The 26684-nt window shown below is 40.8% G+C and overlaps 1 protein-coding gene across 1 annotated transcript in view; it reads left to right on the top strand.

The window, feature by feature from the left end:
* Positions 1-26684, top strand: part of KCNU1 (potassium calcium-activated channel subfamily U member 1) — a 137638-nt gene that overhangs the window by 26721 nt on the left and 84233 nt on the right. Inside the window, exons 8-22 of the mRNA XM_087969817.1 lie at positions 4032-4202; positions 6848-6939; positions 9100-9210; positions 10154-10259; positions 13491-13573; positions 14255-14324; positions 16237-16389; positions 18719-18905; positions 19236-19417; positions 19808-20091; positions 20447-20564; positions 21294-21961; positions 23153-23258; positions 24365-24477; positions 26116-26184. Coding sequence (XP_087825943.1) covers positions 4032-4202; positions 6848-6939; positions 9100-9210; positions 10154-10259; positions 13491-13573; positions 14255-14324; positions 16237-16389; positions 18719-18905; positions 19236-19417; positions 19808-20091; positions 20447-20564; positions 21294-21961; positions 23153-23258; positions 24365-24477; positions 26116-26184 — 2513 coding nt within the window. The remainder of the gene's footprint in view (positions 1-4031; positions 4203-6847; positions 6940-9099; positions 9211-10153; positions 10260-13490; positions 13574-14254; positions 14325-16236; positions 16390-18718; positions 18906-19235; positions 19418-19807; positions 20092-20446; positions 20565-21293; positions 21962-23152; positions 23259-24364; positions 24478-26115; positions 26185-26684) is intronic.

Below are 26684 nucleotides of genomic sequence, written 5' to 3'. Positions count from 1 at the left end.
ATATGCCTCTTTCTCCCATATGGCCCATCTTTGCTTGGTTTCTGTCAGTTTTTTAGATGTATAAGCGCATGGTTGTAATTGTCCATTTCCATTCTTTTGGGGGAGGACTGCTCCAACTGCAACATCACTAGCATCTGCTTGGATGACAAAAGGTTGTTTGGGATCTGGATGCTTAAGGACTGATTCTGCTGAGAATAGACATTTGAGTTTTTTGAATGCCACTTGGCATTCCATTGTCCAGATAAGGGGTTGCCTTGGTTTGGGTCCCCCCCCCTTCGTTTTTATCAAGTTTGTGATAGGGAGGGCGATGTTTGCAAAAGATGGAATGAACTGGCGATAAAAGTTTGCAAACCCCAGGAAGCTTTGCAGTTGCTTGCGGGTATGAGGTGGGTCCCAGTCCATGACAGCTTTTACTTTCTGTGGGTCCATCTCTATTCTCTTGTAGGATATTCTATACCCCAAGTAGTCAATTTTTTTCTTGGTGGAATTCGCATTTAGAGAGTTTTGCGTATAGTTTAGCGTCTAAGAGTTTTGTGAGGACTGCACGGAGTAGCTTGATGTGTTCTTCCATTATTTCTGTGTAGATTAAAATATCATCAAGATACACTAGAACCCCTTTATATAAAAATTCATGAAGGGTTTCATTGATCAATTGCATAAACACGGCAGGTGCTCCTTGCAGTCCAAAAGGGAGCACTTTAAATTGGTAGCATCCCAATGGTGTGTTAAAAGCTGTCTTCCACTCATCCCCTTCCTTTATTCTGATGCGGTAATATGCCTCTCGTAGGTCTAACTTTGAAAAAAAAATCCTTTCGAGAGGTGGGCTAACATGTCCTTCATGAGGGGGAGTGGATACATATTTTCTATGCAAATCGTGTTTAATTTTTTGTAATTAACACACAAATGTTTGGAGCCATCTTTCTTTTCATAGAATAACAATGGGGCAGCTATTTTTGGTCGGGTGGGTTCGATGAAGCCCCTTTTTAATTTTTTATCGATAAATGTTCTGAGTTCTTTTAGTTCTCTGGGAGACATGCAGTACATTTGTGGTTTGGGGAGTTTAGCCTCTGGTAGGATTTCAGTAGCACAGTCTGTGGCACCATGGGGTGGGAGTTCATCACAATCTTCCTCACTAAATGCTTGGGCCAGATCCTGGTACACCTTGGGGATGTTAAAGTTAGACACTGCTTTATGACAGGCTACAGAACTTTTCCCATTCAATCAACTAGAATGAACTTCTGAAAACATGTCAAAACATATCAGAAGGAATCCTTTATCTAGATGAGATAATTCATTCGTTAAAAGCAGCATCTAAGGTCTCTCAGGCATGCAGAGATAGATAAGGGAGTTTAAAATTCCTCCCCTTATCTTGATGAGGAAAGAAGGCAAGTGAAAGGCAAGGGAGAAAGAGAGTCAACAAAGAGCCAACATGTTAATTCCCTCCCACCCCCTTTTTAGAATGATCTTTTTCAGGGTTTCCCAGGACACATCTCACTGTGGAATTTTTATGGTCTTTTCATCCCCTGGCTGTCTCTCCCAGAGGTGATAGGTTCCGGCCATCTGGGTTTCATCCCTCCATTGTATCATGTGTAGGTTATACAAATTCGATATAAGATTAAATGTATTCAGGTTACATCAAGAAGGATTTCTTTATCAGTCTCCACCCCACTTTTCTCCTTCCATTAAAGAAATGACAGATACACGGATCTGACATCAAATACAGCCAAGAAATTAAAAGACACCTGCTCCTGGGGAGGAAAGCTATGGCAAATCTAGACAGCATACTAAAAAGAAGAGACAACACCCTGCCAACAAAAGTCCGTATAGTCAAGGCTATGGTTTTCCCAGTTGCAATGTGTGGCTGTGAAATTTGGACCATAAGAAAATCTGAGCACCAAAGAATTGAGGCCTTTGAACTATGATGCTGGGAAAGACTCCTGAGAATCCCTTGGACTGCAAGCTGATCCAACCAGTTGGTCCTAGAGGAGATCAGCCCTGACTGCTCTTTAGAAGACAGATCCTGGAGATGAAATTCAAATACTTTAGCCAGCTAATGAGAAGGAAGGAGTCACTGGTGAACATTGAGGGCAAAAGAAGACGGGGAAGACAGAGAATGAGGTGGCTGGATGGAGTCACTGAAGCAGTCAGTGTGAGCTTAAATGCACTCCGGGGAATAGGAAAGGACAGGAAGGCCTGGAGGACAGTTGTCCATGGGGTCGCCAGGGGTTGGACAATACTTCACAACTAACAACAAATGATTCAGTATACTGTAGATAAACCCAATTTTATTATATGTAACCAAGTTTTCTTGTCTAATAAAAGAAAGTTAACACAGACTTCATGAGAATGATCTGTGACATATAAGTCCAGGAACTAGTCACTGTATTTAGCATGTTGAGTGAACATCTCCTTAAATTATAGTTTACCCATTTGACAGGGGTGAGATTCAAATTTTTTAACAACCGATTCTGTGCGCATGGCTTAATTGGTGGGTGTGCCTTGATGGTCATGTGACTGGGTGGGCGTGTCCAACTTGACATCACTCACGTCAAGGGGCGCTTCTCCTTGCCTGGCCTCTCATGACAGTGGGGATGCTGCAACGGTCGTCAGTGGGAAAAACGGTCATAAGTCACTTTTTTCAGTACCATTGTAACTTTGAATGGTCACTAAATGAAGAAGTTAAACTGTTATAAGTCAAGGATTACCTGTACAAAAATACAAAAAGCTTCTTTGCTTGCAAAAAGCTGCCCTAAATACCAATCATTAGATTAAAAATACCTGCAAGCCAGAGTTACAAATCAGGCAGGGTGCCAGAGCACCTTGAGGAATTAAAATAATTAAAATGCAATGATAACTATCAGCAGCCAACTCTTGCTTATAAAGTGAAACCCTTTAGCAGAGGGGTCATTTAAGCTCTCCAGAAAGAGCACACCCAGAAGAAGCAATCCTTAGATACATTTGCACCACTTAAAGATACCAGCTGGTCTCACTCATCTCACAAGATATCCTAAGGAAATCATCCAGATTTAAGGAAAGGTCACATGCCCCCAGAAAGGCAATAAAAAAATCAGTGCCAAGCTTGCATTCTGTCTCTTGGAAGTACACCCAAAAGGACAGTGCCAGATACCACTAAAGCAGTGAAGGAAGACCCCCTCCCCAGATAGAAAAAGAAACCATGAGGCAGGAAAAAATCCAAACACAATACAAATAATTAAACCACAACAGTAGCTGTTGCTTGTTAAACCAATTACCAGAACAAATAGACACAGGAACTAGCAGATTTCTCAAACCAGTTTCTTTTCAGGAACAGAGATTATTTTTTTTCCTTCCAAAGAAAACTGAATAGGGAAAAATATTCCATCAATAAACACAGGATTAAACGTCACCAAACACAGAATTAAACATCACCAAAAGCCAGATTTAGACCAAAACTCAGAAAGGGTATGTAAACTCACGTTTGAATGTCAATCTTTCTAGCTAGCCAAGAAGAAATATTTGCAGGGGAGTATTTCCTCCCAACAGCAGTGTAAAACACTTAAAACAACCCTTCCCCTTTAAGAAAAAAAAAAACTCCTTCGGAGACAGCAAGTCTAGGGCTGTCTGCCAAGAATGTAATAAGGCTGGAAAAAAACAAAAGGAGATTTCTTCTAACTACTGGTTTTCCGAACTGCTTAGAAAGTTAACCAGGGGTTCTATAGAACCAGTCAGAACCAGGAGAATCCCACCCTTGCTATTTGAGCATCTAATGTTGTGTGAATTGAGTAACTGTTAAAGTTTAGAATGCACCAACATAGTCAGTGGATATAATAAATAAAAATCTGAGGAGGAGAATCATGTTAATTCAGGAAAAGCCTCAAGAGATGAATTTCAAAAGAAGTTAAAGTTGTTGAATATAAGAATATTTTTTGTCTGAATTATTTTTAATTTACAATTATGAATGACTTAATTACAAGCTTACAGGATGGTGTCAGCAAATGACAATGTCTTGCTATATTGGCCTCAGTTCTTACATTCTACTATTTATTATACAGATGGAGAATACTGGAGATCCCTGGATACATAACGGCAATCATCAAACCTTGACTTACTTTGAATGCTTATATTTGATCATGGTAACTATGTCTACAGTTGGATATGGAGATATCGTGGTCCAAACCACCGTAGGACGTGTGTTCATACTTTTCTTCATTGTTGGTGGTCTGGTAAGGAACTATATTAGGATTTGGGTGAACACAGAACATTTAAGTCAGCTTTACTTCATATATTTTTGTTGCCTATAAGCTGCCTGAGAGGTGGAGCCTGCTAGCAGGGAGTGAGAGCAGTGAAATTGTGAGAAGGAGAATTGGGGGTGTCACTTATAAAGTGTACTCTAAACAATAATAGTATAATATTTCACTATGGACAATCAGGAATAATGGAATCTTGCTCTGTGATCAATAGAGTTGATCAGAGATATTAGAAGTTTGCGCCTATGATCAATAGCAATAGCAATAGCATTTAAATAGCATTTAAACAACCGGTTCTGTGGGCATGGCTTAGTTGGTGGGAGTGGCTTGGTGGTCATATGACTGGGTGGGCGTGGCCAACTCAACATCACTCATGTCAAGGGGCGCTTCTCCTCACCTGGCCTCTCATGACAGTGGGGATTTTGCAACAGTCATAAGTGTGAAAAATGGTCATAGGCCACTTTTTTCAGTACCATTGTAACTTTGAATGGTCACTAAATGAACTGTTGTAAGTCAAGGATTACCTGTACAAAAATACAAAAAGCTTCTTTGCTTGCAAAAAGCTGCCCTAAATACCAATCATTAGATTAAAAATACCTGCAAGCCAGAGTTACAAATTAGGCAGGGTTCCAGAGCACCTTGAGGAATGAAAATAGTTAAAATTCAGTGATAACTATCAAGCAGCCATCTCTTGCTCATAAAGTGAAACCCTTTAGCAGAGAGGTCATTTAAACTCTCCAGAAAAAGCACACCCAGGAAAAGCAATCCTTAGATCCATTTGCAACACTTAAAAATACCAGCTGGTCTCACTCACCTCACAAGATATCCTAAGAAAATCATCCAGATTTAAGGAAAGGTCACATGGCCCCCAGAAAGGCAGTGCCAAACATCCGGCCTCTGGGAAGTATACCCCAAAAGGACAGTGCCAGATCGTACTAAAGCAGTGAGGAAGACGTCCTCCCCAGATAGAAAAAGAAACCATGAGGCAGGAAAAAAATCAAACACAATACAAATAATTAAATCACAACAGTAGCTGTTGCTTGTTGAAGCTGAATAGGGATAATAAATAAACACAGGATTAAACATCACCAAGCACAGAATTAACCTTCACCAAAAACAAGTTTTAGACCAAAACTCAGAAAGGGTATGTAAACTCACGTTTGAATCTCAATCTTTCTAGCTAGCCAAGAAGCCTTGCTGGATGTCACTCATCTTGGTTCCCTGTCACTAAAAGCTTTGCTTCATTATTCAATTATTTCTTCAAAATGCTGATTGTCCAGGGGAGGATTTCCTCCCAACAGCAGTGTAAAAATCTTAAAACAACCCTTCCCCTTTAAGAAAGCCAAAAGCCCTGGAGACAGGAAGTCTAGGCTGTTTGCTAAGAATGTAATAAGGGTGGAAAAAAACAAAAGGAGATTGTTTCTAACTACCAGTTCTTTAAACTGCTTAGAACGTTAACAAGGGGTTCTATAGAACCGGATAGAACCGGTAGATTCCCACCCCTGAGATTGAGGCTGAAACATTCCATGTTTTATTATTATAAAAATGAATTGGTGCAAACCTCAAATTTACATATTGCTCTTTTCCTTCCAGAGGAAACAGATTCAAATCTAATGTATAATTTGAGATTAAAATAATTTCCAGTTTGTGCATTTTGCTGTATTGGGTCTGCTGTCTTGCTCCAATCTGATGTTTACTGGATCTCTTGGGTTACCATTCCAAAACTTCACAGACAACAGTTAAATCAGATTGCACTGGATTTGGGTTGACAATAAATTTCAATAAGTAAACTGTCATACTAAGTTTGAGTTCTGGGAGCTCTAGTTCATTCATTTAGAGAATAGGTTGGAAAAGGCTAATATACTGAATTGTCCATTATTATTATTTTTAAAAAATGAAGATGTACTTTTCCTGATATAGAATAATAGAGTTGGAAGGGACCTTAGAGGTCTTCTAGGGTTAGATCCTTCTAGTGAAGGTCCAGCCTGTGATGCCTCTGCCAGTGAAAACAGAGCTCAGGAAGGCTGCATGTGGCCTGTCCCGGCTCCGTTTTTGGCCACAACGGACTCCTGCAGACCTCTGCCAGTGAAAACAGAGGCAGCCTCCCTGAGCTGCATTTTCACTGGCAGAGGGTTGCAAGAGGCCATTGCGGCTGAAAATGGAGCCTGAGTGGACCATCCACAGCCCTCCAGAGCTTCATTTTTGTTGGCAGAGAGTTGCAGGAGCCCATCATGGCTGAACATGGAGCCTCAATGAGTGACGTGGAGCTGGCCACTCCCACCCTGGCTATGCCCATCAAGGTCAAACACAATTCTGATGCAGTCCTCAATGAAATCGAGTTTGACACCCCTGCCCTACACTATTCCACAGAAGTGGCTGTCCAATCTCTTCTTGAAAGCCTCTAGTGATGGAGCACCCACAACTTCTGAAAGCAAGTCCTTCCACTAATTAATTGTTCTCACTGTTAGGAATTTTCTCCTCAGTTCTAGGTTGCTTCTCTCCTTGATTAGTTTCCATCCTTTATTTCTTATCAATCATTGATTCATTTTGAGTTGCTGTGGAAAAATAAACATTTTATATGAATCTTGGAAAACTATTAAAATTGGGTTCCCATTGCCTAGGTCATCTTTGCAAATTTGCTGCCTGAGATAGCAGACATTGTTGGAAGCAGAAAAGTCTATATGGGTTCCTATACATATGTGAAAGGCAGAAAGTAAGTAACTTTTATGTTATCCTCCTTGCATTTTTATAATTCTTAATTTGGACATTTATTGCAAATGACTGATTTTTTTTTCATATTATATACTTAATCAACTAGGCCCAGTATTTAAATACCATATTAAGATTCGTTATCGTTAGACATGGTTGGTTGCTTTTGTGCCATTGTTGTTTGGCTAATTTAATGTGCAAACTGAGATAATAGTTGATTTCAGAAATCAGTTTTATTAATTAATCAAACTTGCAATCATCATAGATCATCCTATTTTCCCCACTCATAAAAATAGTCATTTAAGGTAGGTTGTATTGAAACAAAGAGAGCTATCATTCAGTAGGGGTAGGGTGAACCTGGCATTCATTATCTATCAATATTGTAACTATTGCACCACACTGCCTCACAATGTATTGTGTAAAGACAAGAGATGTGTTAATCCAGCACCAAAGTCAAAATTACTGCAAGAAAGCAAAATATGTTCCTTGCTCTGGGATTCTTTTAAAGGGGGACAAAGTAGGAAAGATTTTTATAAGTAAATGAATGAATAACTATTACATATGATTTCCAAACTGGAGAAAAGCATGACTTTATTTGCTTTGTGAATAAAGCTCTATAAAAAAGTAGCAATAACAGTTAGATTTATATACTGCTTCATAGTGCTTTATAGCCCTCTTTAAGTGGTTTACAGACATATTGACCCCAACAATCTGGGTCCTCATTTTACCTAGCTCAGAAGGATGGACAGCTGAATCAACCTTGACCCAGCCAGGATAGAAGTCCTGGCAGTGAGCAGAATTAGCCTGCAATACTGCATTTTAACCACTGCACCAGCATGGCTCATTTAAATCAAGATGTAAACTAAAGATTTAAGAAACTCAAGCTTGATTCCTGGAAATCACCTTGAGGAGAAATGTGTTCCTTCTGTCTGGATGTGTTTGTGTACCAAGATACCAAACCCTTTACAGGACATACTTGTGTGTTTCCCAAGGTAACAGGGGGGTGAGCTAGCTTCACACCAGAGAGACAGATACTCATCTGTCTCTTCCTGTAGCATCACCCAGGGGCCCCCTCCCTACCTAGAGTTGCCTCGCAAATGGGCACTGCAAATGGGAAGGTTCAGAGCTGTCAGGAATCTAACTGCCTGCATGGAGCACCAGCTCATCTCCCTCCTGAAATGAATATGCTTTTGAACTGTTAGGTGGACAGAAGCTAAGGCAAGTAACAGAAGCTCACCTTGTTATGCAGTGCTTGGGACTTGAACCACTGAAACTGAGATCATCTCCAGCATCATTAAGACAATGATGATCCCAACATTTTACCTACTTCAGTAGGTCATCATTTTACCTACTTCAGAAGGATGGAAAGTTGAGTCAACCTTGACCTCTTGGGATTTAGTTTAGTTTATACTGGAATTCCAGTTTTAATTGCTGCATTGTTATGCATTGGAACAAGGAGGGTCTTTATCTTCTCCCCCTAGCACATATTTACAAGTATCAACCTTTCTTGAGGTCAGTTCTTTTTCTTCCCAAAATATATTGTTTGCATTATAAGCATGAGGCATTCAGGGATCACAGGACAATCCTAAACTATAGGAATAAAATGACAGGTACCATTCTGACATCTCTCTCATTCATGATATGAATGTTATAAATCACCTGGGGGCATGGTTAGCATATAACCATTTTATTGAGTGATTTCTTCTCAATATTATCATCATGGAAACCGTAAGACCTAGTTTGGTCCTCTTTCTTAGTTTTCCTTAAAGGCCAACCCACTTAAATTGTAAAGCCTTCACTTTAAAACTTAAAAGGTTTTTTTTATTCCAAAAGCGGTTTGACCTCCCTGAAAAAGCACACACCATTTAAAACAACAACAACAACAGGCAGTGTTTATTTGGCCTAGCCAAATAAAAAAATGACATGTCAGTTTCAGATATTAATACACTAGAGGCACTTTCCCTGATTCACTGGTTGCACTTCTCACAGTCAACTTGCTGTTTTGTTTATTTTTATTTCTATAGCATACTTTCTCTCAGAGTAGTTTGGAAAATAACAAAAAATCACTGTTGAATAAAATCACTGTCTTATGAGTGAGATGCCAATTCTTGTCTTGCTTCTTGAAAACAAGACCGTGAGCTGCGAATTTCTCTTCTTTCTATAGGTTTATTGTTGTTTGTGGCAATATCACTCTGAGCAGTGTGACTGCTTTCTTAAGTGACTTCCTAACTCAGCACAAAGGAAACATTGCCAGTGAGATAGTCTTTCTGGGAGAGTAAGTATTACAGTGCTACTCTATCTAAGCCCTATAATATCGGCAATTCCTTCTCTAAACCAGGAAAATGCAACAAAAATGTTTGTGGATAAACCCACTCTGCAGAGTAAAGAAAAGAAAAGCCCTGCATTTCTCTATTTGTTCCCTACTATTCTCATTCTATTTGACAAAAGAGACTTTGATTTTAATAATAAAGAAGATAATTTTTGACAAAATCCTCACAGACAGGAAAGTTCTAAGGTGACCAATGGATGTCTGCTTCTTTCACTGTTCATCTTCTTTCCAGCAATCTGTATTACCTTCCCTGGCTTCCTATACTTCAGTTATATCCAAAGAAAGTCATCAGGAAAGAGCTTGTCTTATTTGGATATTTCCAGACTGCAGAATGGGACAACTCTATGTGGCCAACTTGCCATGGCCAACTCACCATGGGACAATTCAACAATTCAATTTAATAATTTAAAATAATTTTTAAAATATTTTAATTTTCATCATGCACATTTCTTTTCACTCCCCCTTTTGCATCCTTTCTTTAATGACTATTCCACCATTTCTTTGATATTAATTTAATACTTGTCCTGTGATAAATTGTCCTATGTCAGGTTGGCCACAGAGAGTTGGCTGTATGAAGGAGCCCTACACATTTGTGTTAGTATACAGAAGCAGAGTGTTGTCAAACATACAGCCAACAAAGCCACAGGACATTGTTTTACATCATTTCCACGTTTTTGGAAACTGAAACTGATTTACTCATAGGGCAGAGTGCTTTGAAATAGCAGGATTAAATAGAGTTAGACCACAACAATAAATCTAAGACTGCATGACTCAAGTAGTCATTGAACATATATGCAAGGTCTGTAACTCCCATAGGTAGCTAGCTATAAGGAAGAATAATTATTTTCTCAAGAATTAATAGTTGTTTTTCTTCTCTCTCCAAATATAGAAATCCTCCCTCTCTGGAACTAGAAACTATATTCAGATGTTATGCTGCATATACCAGTTTTTTCTGTGGTTCTATCATAAATAGTAAGGATCTTCAGAGAGTTAAGGTAAGGATAGCATTTGATGGTACATTACAATCCTGTATAAACATTAGACAGACTGGGATTACAGATTACAGAGTTGGAAGGCACCTTGTAGGTCATCTAGTCCAATTCTCCACCCAAGCAGGAGACCCTACACCATTTCTGACAGATGGCAGTCCAGTCTCTTCTGGAAAGCCTCCAATAATGAAGCTCCCACAACTTCTGAATGCAAGTTTTCCCCATTGGTTGATTGTTCTCACTGCCAGGACATTTCTCCTTATTTCTAGTTTGAATCTCTCCTTGATCAATTTCCATCCATTATTCCTTGTCTGGCCTTTGGGTGCCTTGGAAAATAGCTTGGCCCTTTCCTCTCTGTGGCAGCCCCTCAAATATTGGAACACTACTATCATGTCTCCCCTTGTCCTTTTCTTCACTAGACTAGCCATGCCCAGTTCCTGTAACAGTTCTTCATATGTTTTGGTCTCCAGTCCCCTAATCATCCTGGTTGCTCTTCTCTGCACTTTTTCTAGAATAGTGGTATTAGTACCTCACTTGATCTTGATTGTATCACTCTGTTAATGCAATTTAGGATTGCATTGCCTTTTTTGGCTGCCACTGCACACTGCTGGCTCATATTTAACTGGTTGTCCACTAAGACTCCAAGATCCCTGTCACCATTACTGCTATTAAGCCTGGTTTCACCCAGTCTATATGTGTACTTTTGGTTTTTCTTGCCTAAGTGTAGGACTTTATTTTTCTCTACATTGAATTTAATTTTGTTAGATAGGGCCCAGTGTTCAAGTCTGTCAAGATCAATCTGGATCTTGGGCCTATCATCTAGAGTGTTAGCTATTCTTGCCAGCTTTAGTATCATCCACAAATTTGATAAATTCTTCTTTTATTCCCTCATCTAAGTCATTTATGAAGATATTGAAGAGTATTGGGCCTAAGGGAACCTTGTGGTACCTCACTGCTTCCTTCCTTCCATGTAGACATAGACCCATTAAGGACTACTTGTTGAGTACAGTTTGTCAGCCAGTTACGATAGATGATAGATGATTAGATGTCAGACATATGTGTTGAAGTTGTGGTGTGCCCGTGTATCCTGTAATCCCTAAAACTGGCTTCTGCAGTAAGATGCTAGAGAAGATTATTCTTCCAGTTTAATCATGAAAGAAACATTGATCTTATTATTAAGACTTTGCACATGGAATGACAGAACCTGTCACTTTATTCTTCACTAAATATATCTGACAGATGTACTAATAATGCACAATGGATGTTAATTGCAAAGTCAACTATCACATTCTTTTGACTGTTTCTTAACATGGTGACCAAAACTTGCTTACTATGTAACGATGGCTTGTAATTTATTGCAGAATGTCTTTGGAGATTCTCAGTCATCCAGGTCATGGTTGTCTCAAAGGTGCTTTTTCAAGAGGCAACTGGACTTTCTGTTTTTTTCTTTGAAGATGTTCCACTTCTCATCCAAGAAGCTGAAGAAACTTATTGGATGAGAAGCAAAATGTCTTCAAAGAAAAATCAGAACACCCAGTCGCCTCTTGAAAAAGCACCTTTGGGACCATTTATGGCAGAGTTTCTCAACCTCAGCAGATTTTAGATGTGCAGACGTCAGCTTCCAGAGTTCTCCAGCCAGGATAGTTGACTGGGGAATCCTGGGAGTTGAAATCCACACAACTAAAAGTTGCCAAGGTCAAGAAGGACCTTGATTTATGTTATGTGCAACTTTGAGGTGAGGGGAAGGAGAAAGTACAGATCACCTTTAGCCTTTGAGAGTTTGCTCCACAATGGGGGGGGTAAAAATGGATAGGAATACCATGGACTAAATTTGATGTAGTTTAAATTAAATTAAAATTAAACTGATTACATTAATATGATTACTTTCCCTGCATTTAAAAATTTGCACCTGCTGTGAAATTACAAATGAAAATTTGATTTTGGCAATTTCTTAGTCAACAAGCTTATTTGACAGATCATTGTTAAGCAGATCATGCTTTATAGCTCTGTAAATATATTTCTGCAAAATTGAGAATATGGTTACAGCTGTCATATATAACCTTTGGATTATGGTGAAATCCTCCACCAGATTTATGGTGATGAAAAAAAGAGTGGCTGGACAGAAAGAATTCCTGCTGAATATCTTCTCTTTGCTTTCAAAGTCTTGGAAGCCAGGGAAGATGCCAGGTGAAGTATTGGGGTTATATAAAAAGGGACAAGACATTCACACACACTTCTGACCACCTTGTAATTCAGAGAAGAAGAACACTGTAGCTCCATCATAAACATAGTTATTGGGAAGAATTATTTTTCCAGCAAATGAAATAAAAGCAAGCATGAAAAAATACGAGAATCTGCTTAGCATGAGTTGCAATTCTATTTAGTGTCAATCCTGAAACTGACCTGGCTATGGCCATTTTCTTTTCTGTAGTTTCTCTATAAGGATTTTTCTTCACATGGCTTCAGGCTTGTCATAGCCAGGAACTGAGGGGCAGGGAGATAACAGGTTTTGTAGCCAAAACAAAATAGTTTACTTATGAGCCAAGGACATTCCAACAGCTGGCTAGCGAGAGGAGGAGAAAAGCAACCAGGAAACCAGCCAGCACCCAGATTGTACAATGGAACATTGTTTGGGAGAATAGGAAACTTTCACTTTTTAATGAGGTGGAAAACATGGGAACTCTCAGAGTTAGTTTTCCACCAGTCTATGCTAAGATGATATCTCCAAATGAAACTGTTCTTTGAGGAATCGATCTCCCTTTGAGTTCTGTTTGCAATAGGTGTATTTCTTGGGACTCTGACATTTAGGTTTTTTGGAAAATTCACTTTGTTTGTTTGTTTATTAAATTTATTTGCCACCTATCTCATCATGGGGTTACTCTAGGCAGGTTACAATAATAAAAAGGAAGAAAAATTAAAAGACATATGAACAGAACAGAAGTAAATAATAGTACAGTAAACAATGGCAAAGGAACACAGCAAGAATAAATACATCAGTATGATAACAAAAAAGATGGACGGATGGAGAACAGAAAGCAAGTTGGGGAGGTAGAATCTGACATCAATCTCACTGCTACTTCCAGTTTGGAAACCACTACCCCCAATTTGGTCCCCAGGTCAACCAGCACAGCCATAGGCATGTAATATAATTATAGATAGTACAATTAATAAGACTATTAATTACATAGGCATAATATTCCAGTATTTTCTCCTCTCTCCTTTCTCTCTGAAACACAGATGGGTAATGCTGAAGCATGCCTCATTTTAGCTGATATATGTTCTATTGATCCTTATACAGAGGATATTTCCAATGTCATGAGGTAAGGTAGGATTTAAACAGCTGTATTCCTTTATTTAATTAGGATAACCCCCAATACCCTGTTACCAAATTTTAAAATATCAAAACTGGCAAGGTGGTTTGCCTGCTTCTAGATGATTTCATAAGTCTTGTCATGTTCTTAATGGTTCTGCAAATGTTGCCCAACTATAACTTTCATTGCACCTCATTATACACTATTTGTATAAAAGTATATCAGTAACAGAGAATATGAGTGAGAGTGCATACAAACCATGAAGATATTTGTCTAATCGCTGAAAAAGGAAGTAAAAATGTAATAATTTTATATTGTTAGACATCATTTTCTTCTCGTGGGATCCAGAACAAACTGTATTATTTGACGCTTTCATTCATCAACATGCTGGTTTTCTAATTTTTTTCCTCTCTGTTAATCAGTAAATATGGAGAAGCGTTTTCTGACCTGAGCATTGCAATTTTAAGTGGCACAATTTAAAGACTGGAAACTAGGGCTCAGTTGTCTATGAAAGATAGATGTCTGTCCATAGCTAATCCAATGTGAAGTTTTTGATGCTGTTCTTCATCAGTTAAGCTGGTGGCAAATTTATTCTTACTCCATTTAGTTTAGCTAATATTATTTACTGTTAATACTCTGGCACACCCCTATCCACAATATACACTAACAACAGTTTTGTTTTTCATGCAGGGTACTGTCTATCAAAAATCATTTTCCAAACACCAGAGTTATAATACAAATCATCCAGTCTTCTAACAAGGTTGGGTTTTTTCCCTTCTTTCTTTCTTCTTATATTTTTGAGGTAGCCCTGGTTTTATACAGCAGCTCATTATGAGTTTGGGAGCTCATACTTCACCCACTGAGATTTTCCAAGCAAAACCTTTTTTCTATCTTGTAGAATTAATTTAGCCATCCCTACAGTCAAGCCTCCCAGCAGCAGAGATTCTAAAGCAAAAATATCTCATCTCCTTCCATAGTTCTAATATTTATTCCTTTAAAATCCAATATCACTCAACTCCACAATGACATTGGGCAGTTTCCAAAATATAAAAAGAAAAAAGACAGTTGCCAAGTCTTCAGTTAAAGAAAATTAAGTAACTAATTAAAAGGGTCTACACAAGGCCTGGGTAAACAACTAGAATTGTGATGGCGAACCTATGGCACACGTGCCACACGTGGCACGCAGAGCCATTTGTGCTGGCATGCAAGCCACAGGCAAATTCACCTCACTGCTCATGCGCACACCTCACAGCTGATTTTCAGCCTGTTTGAGGCCTTTTTCGGCCTCCCAGAGGCTTGAGGAAAGCCTTTGCAGGCCAAAAAATAGGCCCGTTTCATCACTTTCTGAATTTCCAGAAATACCGGAAGTGATAAAACGGGCCCATTTTTTGGCCTGCAAAGCCTCAGAAGCTTTCCTCAAGTCTCTGGGAGGCCAAAAATGGGCTGAAAATTAGCTGGGAAGCACAGTGCAGGTAAAGGGGCTGCAGCGGGGGGAATTGCATGTGCATGCATAGGGGCAGGGGGGCATTGCCTTCTGGGGCAAGTGCTCGCACAATTTTTGGCACAACTAGAATGTCATAAGGGTGTGAGCTGCATGAATCTCTGGGGTGGATTTTAAATCTGGAAAGCAGGGCCTACAACCAAGCAGCCACAGCTCCAGGATTCTGCAAGATGACATTGTTTGACCTGGAGGATATCTACTCTACAGAAATGAATGAAAATATGTGATATCTAAACCTATGCAGTCTTGGACTTTAAAGATAATAACTGGCACCTTAAATTGCAACTGGAAGACAACTGATAATCAGTACAACTGACAGCAGTGGAGAATTGGCTGGAAATTGTAAGGAGAACTACTAGGCAAAAAGGGAGGTCTGAGGCACATTTATTGATGCAACCACTTAAAAATTCAAATTCAATTCAATTATACAAGCTTTGTATCAGAAGTCCCACAAAGAAGAAGGGGCTGCTGCAAAGAGCAGGGAGTCAAGCTGTTTTCCAAAACACCTGAAGGCAGAACAAGAAGCAATGGATGAAAACTAATCAAGGATAGAGTCAACCTAAAATTAAGGAAAAATTTACTGGCAGTTAGATCAATTAATCAGGGGAATAAGTTTCCTCCACATCCAGAAGTTGTGGGTGCACCATCACTGGAGATTTTTAAGAAGAGATTAGACAACCATTTATCTGAAATGGTGTAGCATTTTCTGCTTGGGCAGGACATTGCATTAGAAGACCTCCATTGTCCCTTCCAACTCTGTTATTTTGTTATCCTTTATCCTTATTGCTACCCTCACCTCTTGCTGACAACAATGGTGTTTATGAATGATGAAACATTACATGTTTTCCAAGTCTTTGTTAAACTTTACACAGGTTCATGATGCTGAGTGATTTAGAAATCCAATCTAATTTTTATAATAAAAAAACTAGTTGTTTCAGAACCTTGGCACAATGTTTCACAAATATAATATTATACTATTATATATAATTTATGAAAGAGAGTGAATGAATTCAAACTAAATATAATCAATCATAATACTTTAGTCTTGCTAACAATGACACTCTTGGACTATGGCTTTTTCCCTGCTGGTGACATTCCAAATGTATGATTCTGCTGGTTTGTTTGTTTGTTTGTTATTGTTTATGTTGCTCTCTATTTCCTCCTAAATTAGGTTTACTTGCCAAAACTGCCTGGATGGGATTGGAGAAAAGGTGATAGTATCATCTGCTTTGCTGAACTCAAGCTTGGATTAATAGCTCAGAGTTGTGTGGTGCCAGGTTTGTCCATGCTGTTGACCAGTTTGTTCATTAGAGAAGATATCCAGGTACTTCTCTTTAATCTATCTTGACATCATTGCTAATCAATACTTATTGATTATATTGATTTATTGGCCACCCATCTTACTATAGGGAATCTCTGGGCAGCTTACAGTTACATATACAGTTAAAACATACAAAGTTAAAATCAGACATTAAAACCGGACTTCTGGTTGCTCGTCGTCGATGTCGGAGTGGAATCCATGATCATGCGTGGTTTCGCTTTGAGCTCATGTTGGAGGGTCCCAATTGGGACCAGAACCACCCTGGATGGGTGGTGAAGAAAGGAGGAATCACTTGGAGGGTTGAGGGGAATTGCAACTCCCCTCCCTGACAAGGAAAAACCCTTCCAAAGGCAAGTTGCAGTGGTGGTCTAAAATGGCCACCACGAAGACGAGGAGCAGTCCGGGAAACTAAGATGATGCTGGAGCAGAGAAGCAGCAAGCAGATTGTGAACCAGGCAAAATACATGGACTTTAAGGTACCCCGGTATCAAGGAATAAAGGACTATCTTTGAGAAAAGTGTGTAGAGGCAGCGACCAGAGAGAGTGAGAAGGAAATTGTATCTTATAAAATTGGCTTGAATCATTATAACAGATTAATTTGGAGGAGAAAATTTAGAGGAAAATATCTGATTACGAAAGGCATGGAAATTAAATAGGATAACTATTGGATTTTTGGCACTAAAAAGGCATAAATAAATGCTGGAATTGAATGTGTTGAAAAGAAATAACAGCTAATAATTGAAATTAGTGAATTTAATAAAAGTATTGTATTTTTTTAAAAAAAAAAGAAAGCAAGAGTAAAAAAAAGAATGGATTGTGGAAAAGAACCAAGAATGCCACCTGATTGGTACAGGAAACATTTCAGTGACTTTTTGAAAAGTGCTTGGTCTTTCTAATAAAATGGACTTTGGAATTTAAGAGAAAATAAAAGAAACTCCATTATAATAAAATAAAAACCTTGGAAAGTGATATCAGAATACTATAAGGGGGAAGATATTTGAAAACATCGTTCTAGAACCACCCGGTGACTTTGGGAAATAGCTGAGAAAGGACCAATCAGAAGAACAAATATTTATGGGCATTGATTGTTGAAAAAAATTTAAAAGACACTGGCTGAAATAATATACTGGACTTTTGGATTGGATACATTTATCAAGGAAGAGGGGGGAAAAAAGAAATAAGGAACAGACACAATGGGGGAATTATTTGTTGAAATAAGATTGGATTTGCAAGATATAAAGGAAATGATGAAAATGAAACTGGAAATGTGTAACAATTTATTACAGAAACTAGAAATGGTGACTCAGCTTGCAGAAGAGCAAAGAGAACCAGAGGGAGAGGAGTCAAACAAAGAGGAAGCCAGCTTAGATGATCAAGCGACACAACAATCATTTAAGCAGGGGGGGAAAGGAATTAAAATTAAAAATCTGTGGTTTGATGTGATAATGAAAGGGGGAATGGTTCAGAAAATGAAAAAAAGGAAAGGGAAAAAGCAGAAAAGAGAAATGCAAAAGGAAGACCAAGACAGGGAGAGAGATAGATAAATTAAATAAATGGAATGAGAAATAGAGGGGAATAATAATGGGAAAAAAGGGAATTAAGAGAAAGTACCAGAACATAAAGAGAAACAGGAAGCAAACAAGAATGAAAAGGAATTACATTGTTAGGAGAGTGAGAGATAATGGGTAAAAAAAAAAGAACAGGGAATGATTTTACAAGGTAATATGTTGTGATATATAAGTATTGAAAATAGATAAGATTGTAACTGATAATTGTTTTTTCTTTACCTCTTTTTTCCTTCTTTTTTACTGAAGGATTATTGCTACGTTAGATATGGAACTTAATGAAATAAATATGGAAATGGGAATTTATAATAAGAATATTATATATTAAATGATGTTCAGCGATGCATAAAAATATGAGAATTATTATGGAAAGATTTATCAGTTGCTATAACTAATTGACTAGATTAATATTTTTGTAATGTATAGATGACTTATAAAGTGATCAAGAAAATGTTATGCAGAATCTGATATAAAATGTATGATAGTAAAAGGGAAATATTGTTATTGTAGTAAATAGTAAATATTGGTATTGGTAAAATAATAAATATTGGTAAATAGGGAAATATTGTTATTAAAGTAGAATGAAGGTGGTTAGCTTGAACTATTAACCAAAGGGGACAATCTACTCCTGGCCCGTTGGGAAACGGGGTAGGCCCGACCTCAGGGAAACCCTAGGTTGGGCACGTCTCACACCACCACCCCAAGTTGCTGAGGTGAACTCTGGCCCTCCTCGGCATTTACTGTTGGACACCCGAATTTTCTTACAGTCCCGGAAGGAGGGGATTCCTGCAGTTGCGTTGGTGGACTCAGGGGCTACTACTAGTTTTATGGACCGGGCCTTCGCAACGCACTTTGAGGTCTCATTGGTTGCTGTGGATCCACCCATCAACGTGGAAACCGTGGATGGGCGTGAGCTTCGGTCTGGGCCCATTCGTTTCGCTACCCAGCCGTTGCGTATGGTTATAGGGGATCACGAGGAAGCAATAAGTTTCTATATCACTTCGGACCTCCATCTCCCTTTGGTTCTCGGCATATCCTGGTTATGATTGCACGATCCTTTGGTGGCTTGGGTGCAGAATGCCATTTCCTTCCCAAGTCTCCAGTGCGTGGATCATCTGAGACATATCTGCGCTGGCCAGGACATCGCCGCTCCTGCTGTTTCCATACCTCCGGAGCTATCGGACTTCTCCGATGTTTTCAGCGAGAAGGAGGCGGATTAGTTACCACCGCATCAAGCCTATGACTCTCCCGTGGATCTTTTACCGGATGCCCCACTGCCCAAAGGTCGATTATATTCCATGTCTGAGCCCAAATTGGCTGCGCTTCGAGAATTTCTAGATAAGAACTTGGCTCGTGGATTTATTCGACCATCGTCGTCTCCCCTTTCAGCTCCCGTTCTGTTTGTAAAAAAGAAGACAGGAGAGCTTAGTTTGTGCTGTGACTATCGCCGGTTGAACGCCATCACGGTGAGGAATAGTTACCCTTTGCCACTCATTCCGGAGTTGATGGAGCGGTTGCGGGAGGCTACTATTTTTACCAAGCTCGATCTTCGAGGGGCCTACAACCTGGTGTTGATGCGCAAGGGGGACGAGTGGAAGACAGCGTTTGGCACCCGATACGGACATTTTGAATACACCGTAATGCCGTTTGGGTTGACCAACGCTCCCGCGGTTTTCCAGCACTTAATGAACGACATTTTTCAGGACATGCTGGATCGGTTCGTGGTGGTGTACCTGGACAACATTTTGATCTACTCTCGGTCCAGGGATAGCCACCTTAGTCAAGTCCGTCAGGTACTTCAACGTCTTTGGGAGCATAAACTCTATGTGAAACTGGAGAAGTGTCTCTTTTTCCAGACTTCTATAGAGTTTTTGGGACATATCATCCCTCCCAAGGGCATTGCCATGGACCCGAGGAAAGTGGAGGCCTTGTGTAATTGGGAACCCCCTAGTCGAGTAAAGGACGTGCAACGTCTCCTGGGGTTCGCAAATTACTATAGGACCTTCATCCTGGACTTTGCCAAACTGATGGATCCCATCACTCAGCTCCTTCGCAAGAAGGTTCCGTTTCAGTGGGGGCCCCCGCAGCAACAGGCTTTTGAAATTCTAAAGAAAGCTTTTGTGGCTGAACTGATATTGAGGCATCCTGATCCGAATCGTCCATTTGTGGTCGAGACAGATGCCTCTAATGTAGCTATTGGGGCAGTGTTGTTGCAAGCTTCGAAGGATGGTGCACCTCTTTTCCCATGCGCATATTATTCAAGGAAGCTCACAAGTTCTGAGCGCAATTACACTATCTGGGAAAGAGTTGCTGGCTATCAAGGCTGTGTTTGAGACCTGGCGACATCACCTAGAGGGGGCTCGGCACAAGGTGGAGGTTCGAACGGATCACCGTAACCTGGAACATTTGTCTACTGCCAAGAAATTGAACCAATGCCAGATCCGGTGGTCGTTGTTTTTCGCAAGGTTCAATTTTTCCCTCACCTATGTTCCCAGTGGACAGAATCGGAGAGCAGACGCATTGTCTAGAAAACCTGAATATATTGGTCCCGAGGATCCTCTTCCTCCACGAACGGTGTTGCCACCGGAATCTTTGGCCGTGATTCAGGATCAGGTGGATTTGAGGGCTCAAATACGGGAAGCGCAGCGATTGGATGCATGGTCTCAACAAAGAAGGGGAGAAGTTGGATCTGATTCCCCATGGACTTTGGAGGAGGGCTTGCTAAGACATCGGGGTTTATTGTATGTACCCACCAGGACGCTTAGAGCCCTCATCATGACGCAATGTCATGACAACCCCGCTGCTGGTCATTTTGGTTTTTACAAAACTCTGCACTTGGTCACCCGGACTTTTTGGTGGCCTCGAGTTCGACATGATGTGTTTTCCTACGTCGCTTCTTGTGTACAATGTCAACAAGTGAAAGCAGCGTCAGGTGCGCCTCCTGGACTTCTTCAACCACTGCCGACTCCGGGCAGACCATGGGGAGCAATCTCCATGGACTTTCTAATGCACTTGCCCCCCTTGTCGGGTTACACGACGGTGCTCGTGGTGGTCGATATGCTTACTAAGATGGCTCATTTTATCCCTTGTCGGAAACTACCATCAGCCCACACTACGGCCCAGTTATTTTTACAGCATGTCTTCCGCCTACGTGGTCTGCCGGACAGAGTGGTTTTGGATCGCGGTGTCCAGTTTACTGCTCAGTTCTGGAAACGTTTAATGACGGCATTACAAGTACAGGTGTGTTTGGCGTCAGCGCACCATCCGGAAACTGATGGCGGGACTGAGAAAGTTATTGGCATTCTCACTCAGTATTTGAGATGTTTTGTCAACCATCGACAGAACGATTGGGTGAAATACCTCCCTTTGGCAGAATTTGCCTTTAATAACTCTCAGCAAAACTCCACTCATGTAATGCCGTTTTATGCGAATGTGGGCTATCATCCACGATTCTTTCCGTTGACAATGATGGACTCCCCGGTTCCAGAAATACAAGAGTTTCTCGAGGAATTGCAATCGGTTCACCGATTTGTGGCACAACAATTAGAACGGGTGAAGGAAGACTACAAACGGTTTGCGGATCGTTCTCGTTGGGCGACGCCTCCGCTAGCTGTGGGTGACAAGGTGTGGTTATCCACAAGACACCTTTGGGTCGATTGTCCAATTAAGAAGTTGGACCACCGTTTCATCGGTCCATTCCCTATTGAGGCGGTCATCAATCCCGTGGCGTATCGACTTACCCTACCGCGCTCCATGCGCATTCATCCTGTCTTCCATCATTCCCTCCTGGTTTCTGATTCCCCAGAGTGTGCTCTTCGTTCTCCCGCTGGTGCGGTTTCTCCATCAACACCCAGTGAGGAGGCTGATGTTGATGACACATTGGTCAGCATTACTGAATCTCGCTGGCTAAAGGGACACTTCCAGTACCTCGTCGGGAGGAGAGCGGATGGCTCGGAAGATTTTTTGTGGACGGATGCTTCCACAGTTCATGCCCCAGACATTATTCGAAGGTTCCATGAACGCTTTTCATCGAAACCGCATCCGGGTCGTCAGACTCGGGGGAAGGGCCCTGCGGTGAGGGATAGTGTTGTGACTCCAGGATTTGAATCTGTTCCGTTGGCAGATGTGAGCTCGAGTGAAGAGGATCTGGCAGTGAGATTTGAGCCTGCATTGCTGAGTGATTTTGAGGGTAGCCAGGATGAGGAAGTGGACTTGGCTATGAGAGACGAACCTAATTTATTGGAGCTGTCAGAGTCTTCTACCTCCCCTGAGTCTCCCTCTCTGATTACGCAGCAGCCGGTGGCAGATAATCAGGAAAACGTGCGAGAGGTTTCAGGCGAGGAGGAGAACTTTGAGGGATCCTGGCTTGATGTGAGAAATAGACGGAGATTGAGACGTCAATCTCAATTGGGAAAGAGGCGTTGAGCCAATGATTAATTAATGAGACTAACATGCCCCCTTAGGGGATAAAAGGAAACGGATTGGCTTGAGAAATTTGCCAGAAGCAAAGTGTCTTGTAGAGCGAAAGTCCTGTGAAGATTCTCTGAAGGATTGTGATTTATAAGCACTTCAGGTTTGCCAAACAGATATCGGAATTACTGCTGAGGACTGGAAAAACTTCAGCAGTTATCTTGGTTGGGGTTTGTTTTTGGTTGCTTATATTTTTGGAACTTCAGAATTGTGATTGCTCACCTGTGGATACAGGTGAGGCATAACAGGAAAGGAAATTGAATAATGAAATTATTAGGCATGTTTAAATGATATGACGGCTGGCACTAGGAGAGAGCACTGAAATGTTGAAAATAAGCAATGAAGGATTATGATTTAATGCGAATATGTGTATTAAGAGATATGAATGGTATTATTAATTTTTTATACTAAAATGTATAATGTATTGATGCCACGCTGTTTATATATTGTTGTGTATGTGTAGATTGAAATAAAAAAACTTGATTGAACAAAAATAAGATATCAGGACACATGGGGAGGGCAGGGATGGAGTGGAGGAAGCTGGGACCTGTTGTTACTCGATCAACCACCTCCACTGTGCTGTTCTGCTATTGGGGCCCCAGGCCAATTCCCAGAGCTAGGTCTTTAGGACCTGATGAAAAGATGGGAGAGTTGGGGCCAACCTCACATTGGGGGTCAAGATGTTCCAGAGGGCAAGAGCAATAGCAGGCTCTCCTCCTGTACCCTGCCAGCTGGAATAATCAGGATGATGGGACCTGCAGCATGCCTCCTCTCCTGGCACAAGTGGTATGGACTAATCCCAGTGGGGTGAGACAGTCCCTCAAGGACCCTTTATTGGTATGGATAAAGATTATCACCAACACCTTTAATTGCACCTGGAAGCAGACTGAAAATCAATGCAGCTCGTAGGGCAGTGGTGTTACAGGGGCCATTCTCCCCCCCAAAAAAAAATTGCCTGTACTGCTGCACTCTGGACCAGCTGTAGCTTATTTGGTAAATGCCTGAATAAAATGACAACAACCTCTCAAATAAATTTCATCAAAGTAGCAATCTATTTTTCTGGGGAATTGGAAAAAGGTACAGTCAGATGGACTCCAAAGTGATTTTTTTTTATTAATAAAGGGGGCAATAGTGATGAGTATCTGTAGTTTGGGTGTAGTATATGAGGGTACAGGTTCATTCTCTGACCTTGTCGGTTGGTTTCGAACATTTCATTACCAGGCTAGGTAACATCTTCAGCAGAGTTCCCCTAAACCCATGATGGTGAACCTATGGCACACATGTCAGAAGTGGCATGCAGAGCCACTTCTGCTGGCACAAGAGAGGTTGCCTGGAAGAGCCCCACTGTGCATGGATGCATGCCACCTGCTTGACAGCTGATTGTTGGGTATCTGGTGCGCATGCGTGGGGGGCGCAGGAGACACACACGCATGCACAGAGATGCACGGTGCACTCAGGGGTCATGCACGCATGTGCAGGGGATGGGGCCCCCACATGCATTGCCTTCTGGGTGCTGGCATGTGAGCTCGCACACGTGAGCTCGCACGCAATTTTCGGCATGGGAGTCCAAAAAGGTTAGCCACTACTGCCCTAAACCTTCACCCTCACTATTAGAATTCAGTTAATTTATCTTTATTTTCATATTTATGAAGAAGACAGGCCTGTAGGACAGAAAACAACTTATTGCTGCCTACTTTTACCAAAATCTTGTTACACCTTTCATAATCATTCTGCTTGTTACTTATGTGTTTGAACTAAAACGTCTGTTTTTGTTTAAACTTCATTGAAGCAATAGAGCTTTGTTGGGACATCTTGATTATTAAGTACTTGATAGTTTTAATTTCAAGAACTAATAGGATGAATGATTGTTAGAGTGGTTGGTGGCTAATTTAGATAACAACTCAGCCACAGGGAATCCAGTTAATAATTGTTTTTTTTAATAGCGTATGGATGTTTGGATTAAGCGCCATCATGAAATTGAAGGCCAAGGCTATAAAGTGATGACTCAGCTTCTTTCCAATGATTTTGCTGGCATGTCCTTCAAAGACGCTTGTCGGTAAGATTCCCCACTACCCCTGCTCCCTTAATCCATTTTCTTAATTTTCCACTTTAAATTCCATTTTCTTTGCCACATACACATTTTCAGATTTCCACATACCAGACAAGTTGCTACTCAGATAGAATAATTCTTGACATAAGTTTTTTTCCAACATCCCAATCAACACAGGGACAGAATAGAATTATTGCTGCATCGAGGGATTAAATTTGAATATGAAAATCCCACAATATATTTATTGTGAGATTCTAGATTGCATATTTTGGATTCCCAGAATTACTTAATTTGATCTCAGTATACCAAGTTCCTGAGATCTGAACATTCATTGGCATGTTAAAGGCATATTTCTGATAAGATTCTTCAAGGCTTATGACTGCCAATGCCTGGACCTTACTATAAAAGAGAGGAAAGAAGTCCTCAAAGGAAGATCAGCTGGTTATGCTTTCAGTAACCTTCTAAGCTAGAAGACACAGACTCTCCATTATGCTTAAAGATTCTGCTTCAGACTCATCTTGTATCATACCAGCCATGGCAGTAAAACAATGCAACTCTTTAAAGTTCCTCCAGAGAGGATGAAACTGATCACCATACAGATTCTAATTGGTTACTATACAAAGTTTCAGACTATTGTAGAGATAGGTATTGAATCAGTGGTGGGATTCAATTTTTTTTACTGCCAGTTCTGCGGGCATGGCTTGATGGGCATGGCATGACTTGGTGGGCATCACTTGGTGGGTGTGGCAGGGGAAGGATACTGCAAAATCTCCACTCCCCCCCCCACTCCAGGGAAAGGATACCATTCCCTCCCCACCCCAGTAACCTGCTTTCCAGCTCCATTCTCCTTTGCAGGGCAACCAAAGAAGACCCAGCCAATCAGCTGGGACTCAGGAGGCAGAGAATAGATGGGGGTGGGGCCAGTCAGAAGTGGTATTTGCTGGTTGTCTACTCAAAATTTCTGCTACCGGTTCTCCAGAACTGGTCAGAACTTGCTGAATACCACTTCTGGTATTGATTCTAATAGAGGAGAAACTTAGGCAATAGGACACACCTAAAACTATCCAAGTGGTATGCTACTGGTTCTGCCCAGTTCTGCTGAGCCATTAGTGGCGATGAGCAGCAGAGACCAAACTGGTTCTCTCCACTGCTCTGCTGTTGGGCCCACCCGCTCGCCTGAGTTCCCATACTCACCTTTATCCTCTGAATTTGAAGCGCAGCTGCTTTGCACAGCACAGGTGCCGCACAGCAGCTGCTGAAGCAACTGGGAGAGTGCAGGCTTGCAGGAGGTGAGTTGGAATGCTTCTGCACCTCTGCAAAGTGCGTGTTTGACACGCGCATGCATGCAAAGTGTGTGTGTGCATGCAAACATGCCCACCAAGCCACGCCCCGAACTGATGGTAAAAGTTTTTGAATCCCACCACAAAGGTCCTGCTTTCTGCAATTTCATGCCTTGCCTGAATTGTGGTCATAAGAGAGTTCTGCCTGGATGTTTTCTATCATGCTTGAAAAAGACAAAAAAATAAGACTTAATCCAAATTAAAGTTTGTTTATTTTTTTATAATGGGACAATATTCACAACCTCACCTCTTTGTGTATTTGTTTATCCTTTTTCAAACCTGAACTTATCTCTTTGTGTTTAAGACTGTGCTTTCTGAAGCTGGATCTCATACTTCTTGCTATTGATTTTCGATCTGGAAAACAAGGAAACAGGTGATGCTTGAAGTTCTCTGTGTATCAGGTTAATAACTCCTCCCATTCTTTTGTTTGAATGTGTTTGTGGCCATATTATGTTGCCTAGAATCTGTTGATAATACTCCAAGTTCATTTAAGTCATGTTTGTTTGCTGCCTGTAGGAATATATAACTGAATGGAAAGTATTCAATTGAACAGAGGGGTGACTCTAAAATCTTAGTTCTAATTTGTGAAAATCTAATCCACCATATACCATCCATCACAGAGCTGAGATATACCATGATATAGGCCAGGGGTCGCCAACCTTTTGGACCTCAGGGACCACCAAACTCATAATTTTAAATCCTGGAGACTACTAATATGAATTTTGAGTGGCGGTGGCTTGCTGACGTTGGTGGGAGAAAGAGAGAGAGAGAGATCTGTTCTAACCTCTCTCTCTCTCTCTCTCTCTCTCTCTCTCTCACACACACACACACACACACACAGAGAGATACCTCACACATCCCACTCCCTCCAAG

This window comes from Notechis scutatus, chromosome 7, assembly GCF_049901735.1.
Source record: "Notechis scutatus isolate UNSWTSFEM ecotype Mainland chromosome 7, rNotScu1.2, whole genome shotgun sequence".
In the NCBI taxonomy this organism is placed as follows: Eukaryota; Metazoa; Chordata; class Lepidosauria; order Squamata; family Elapidae; genus Notechis; species Notechis scutatus.
This window is presented reverse-complemented; position numbering and strand designations above follow the sequence as displayed.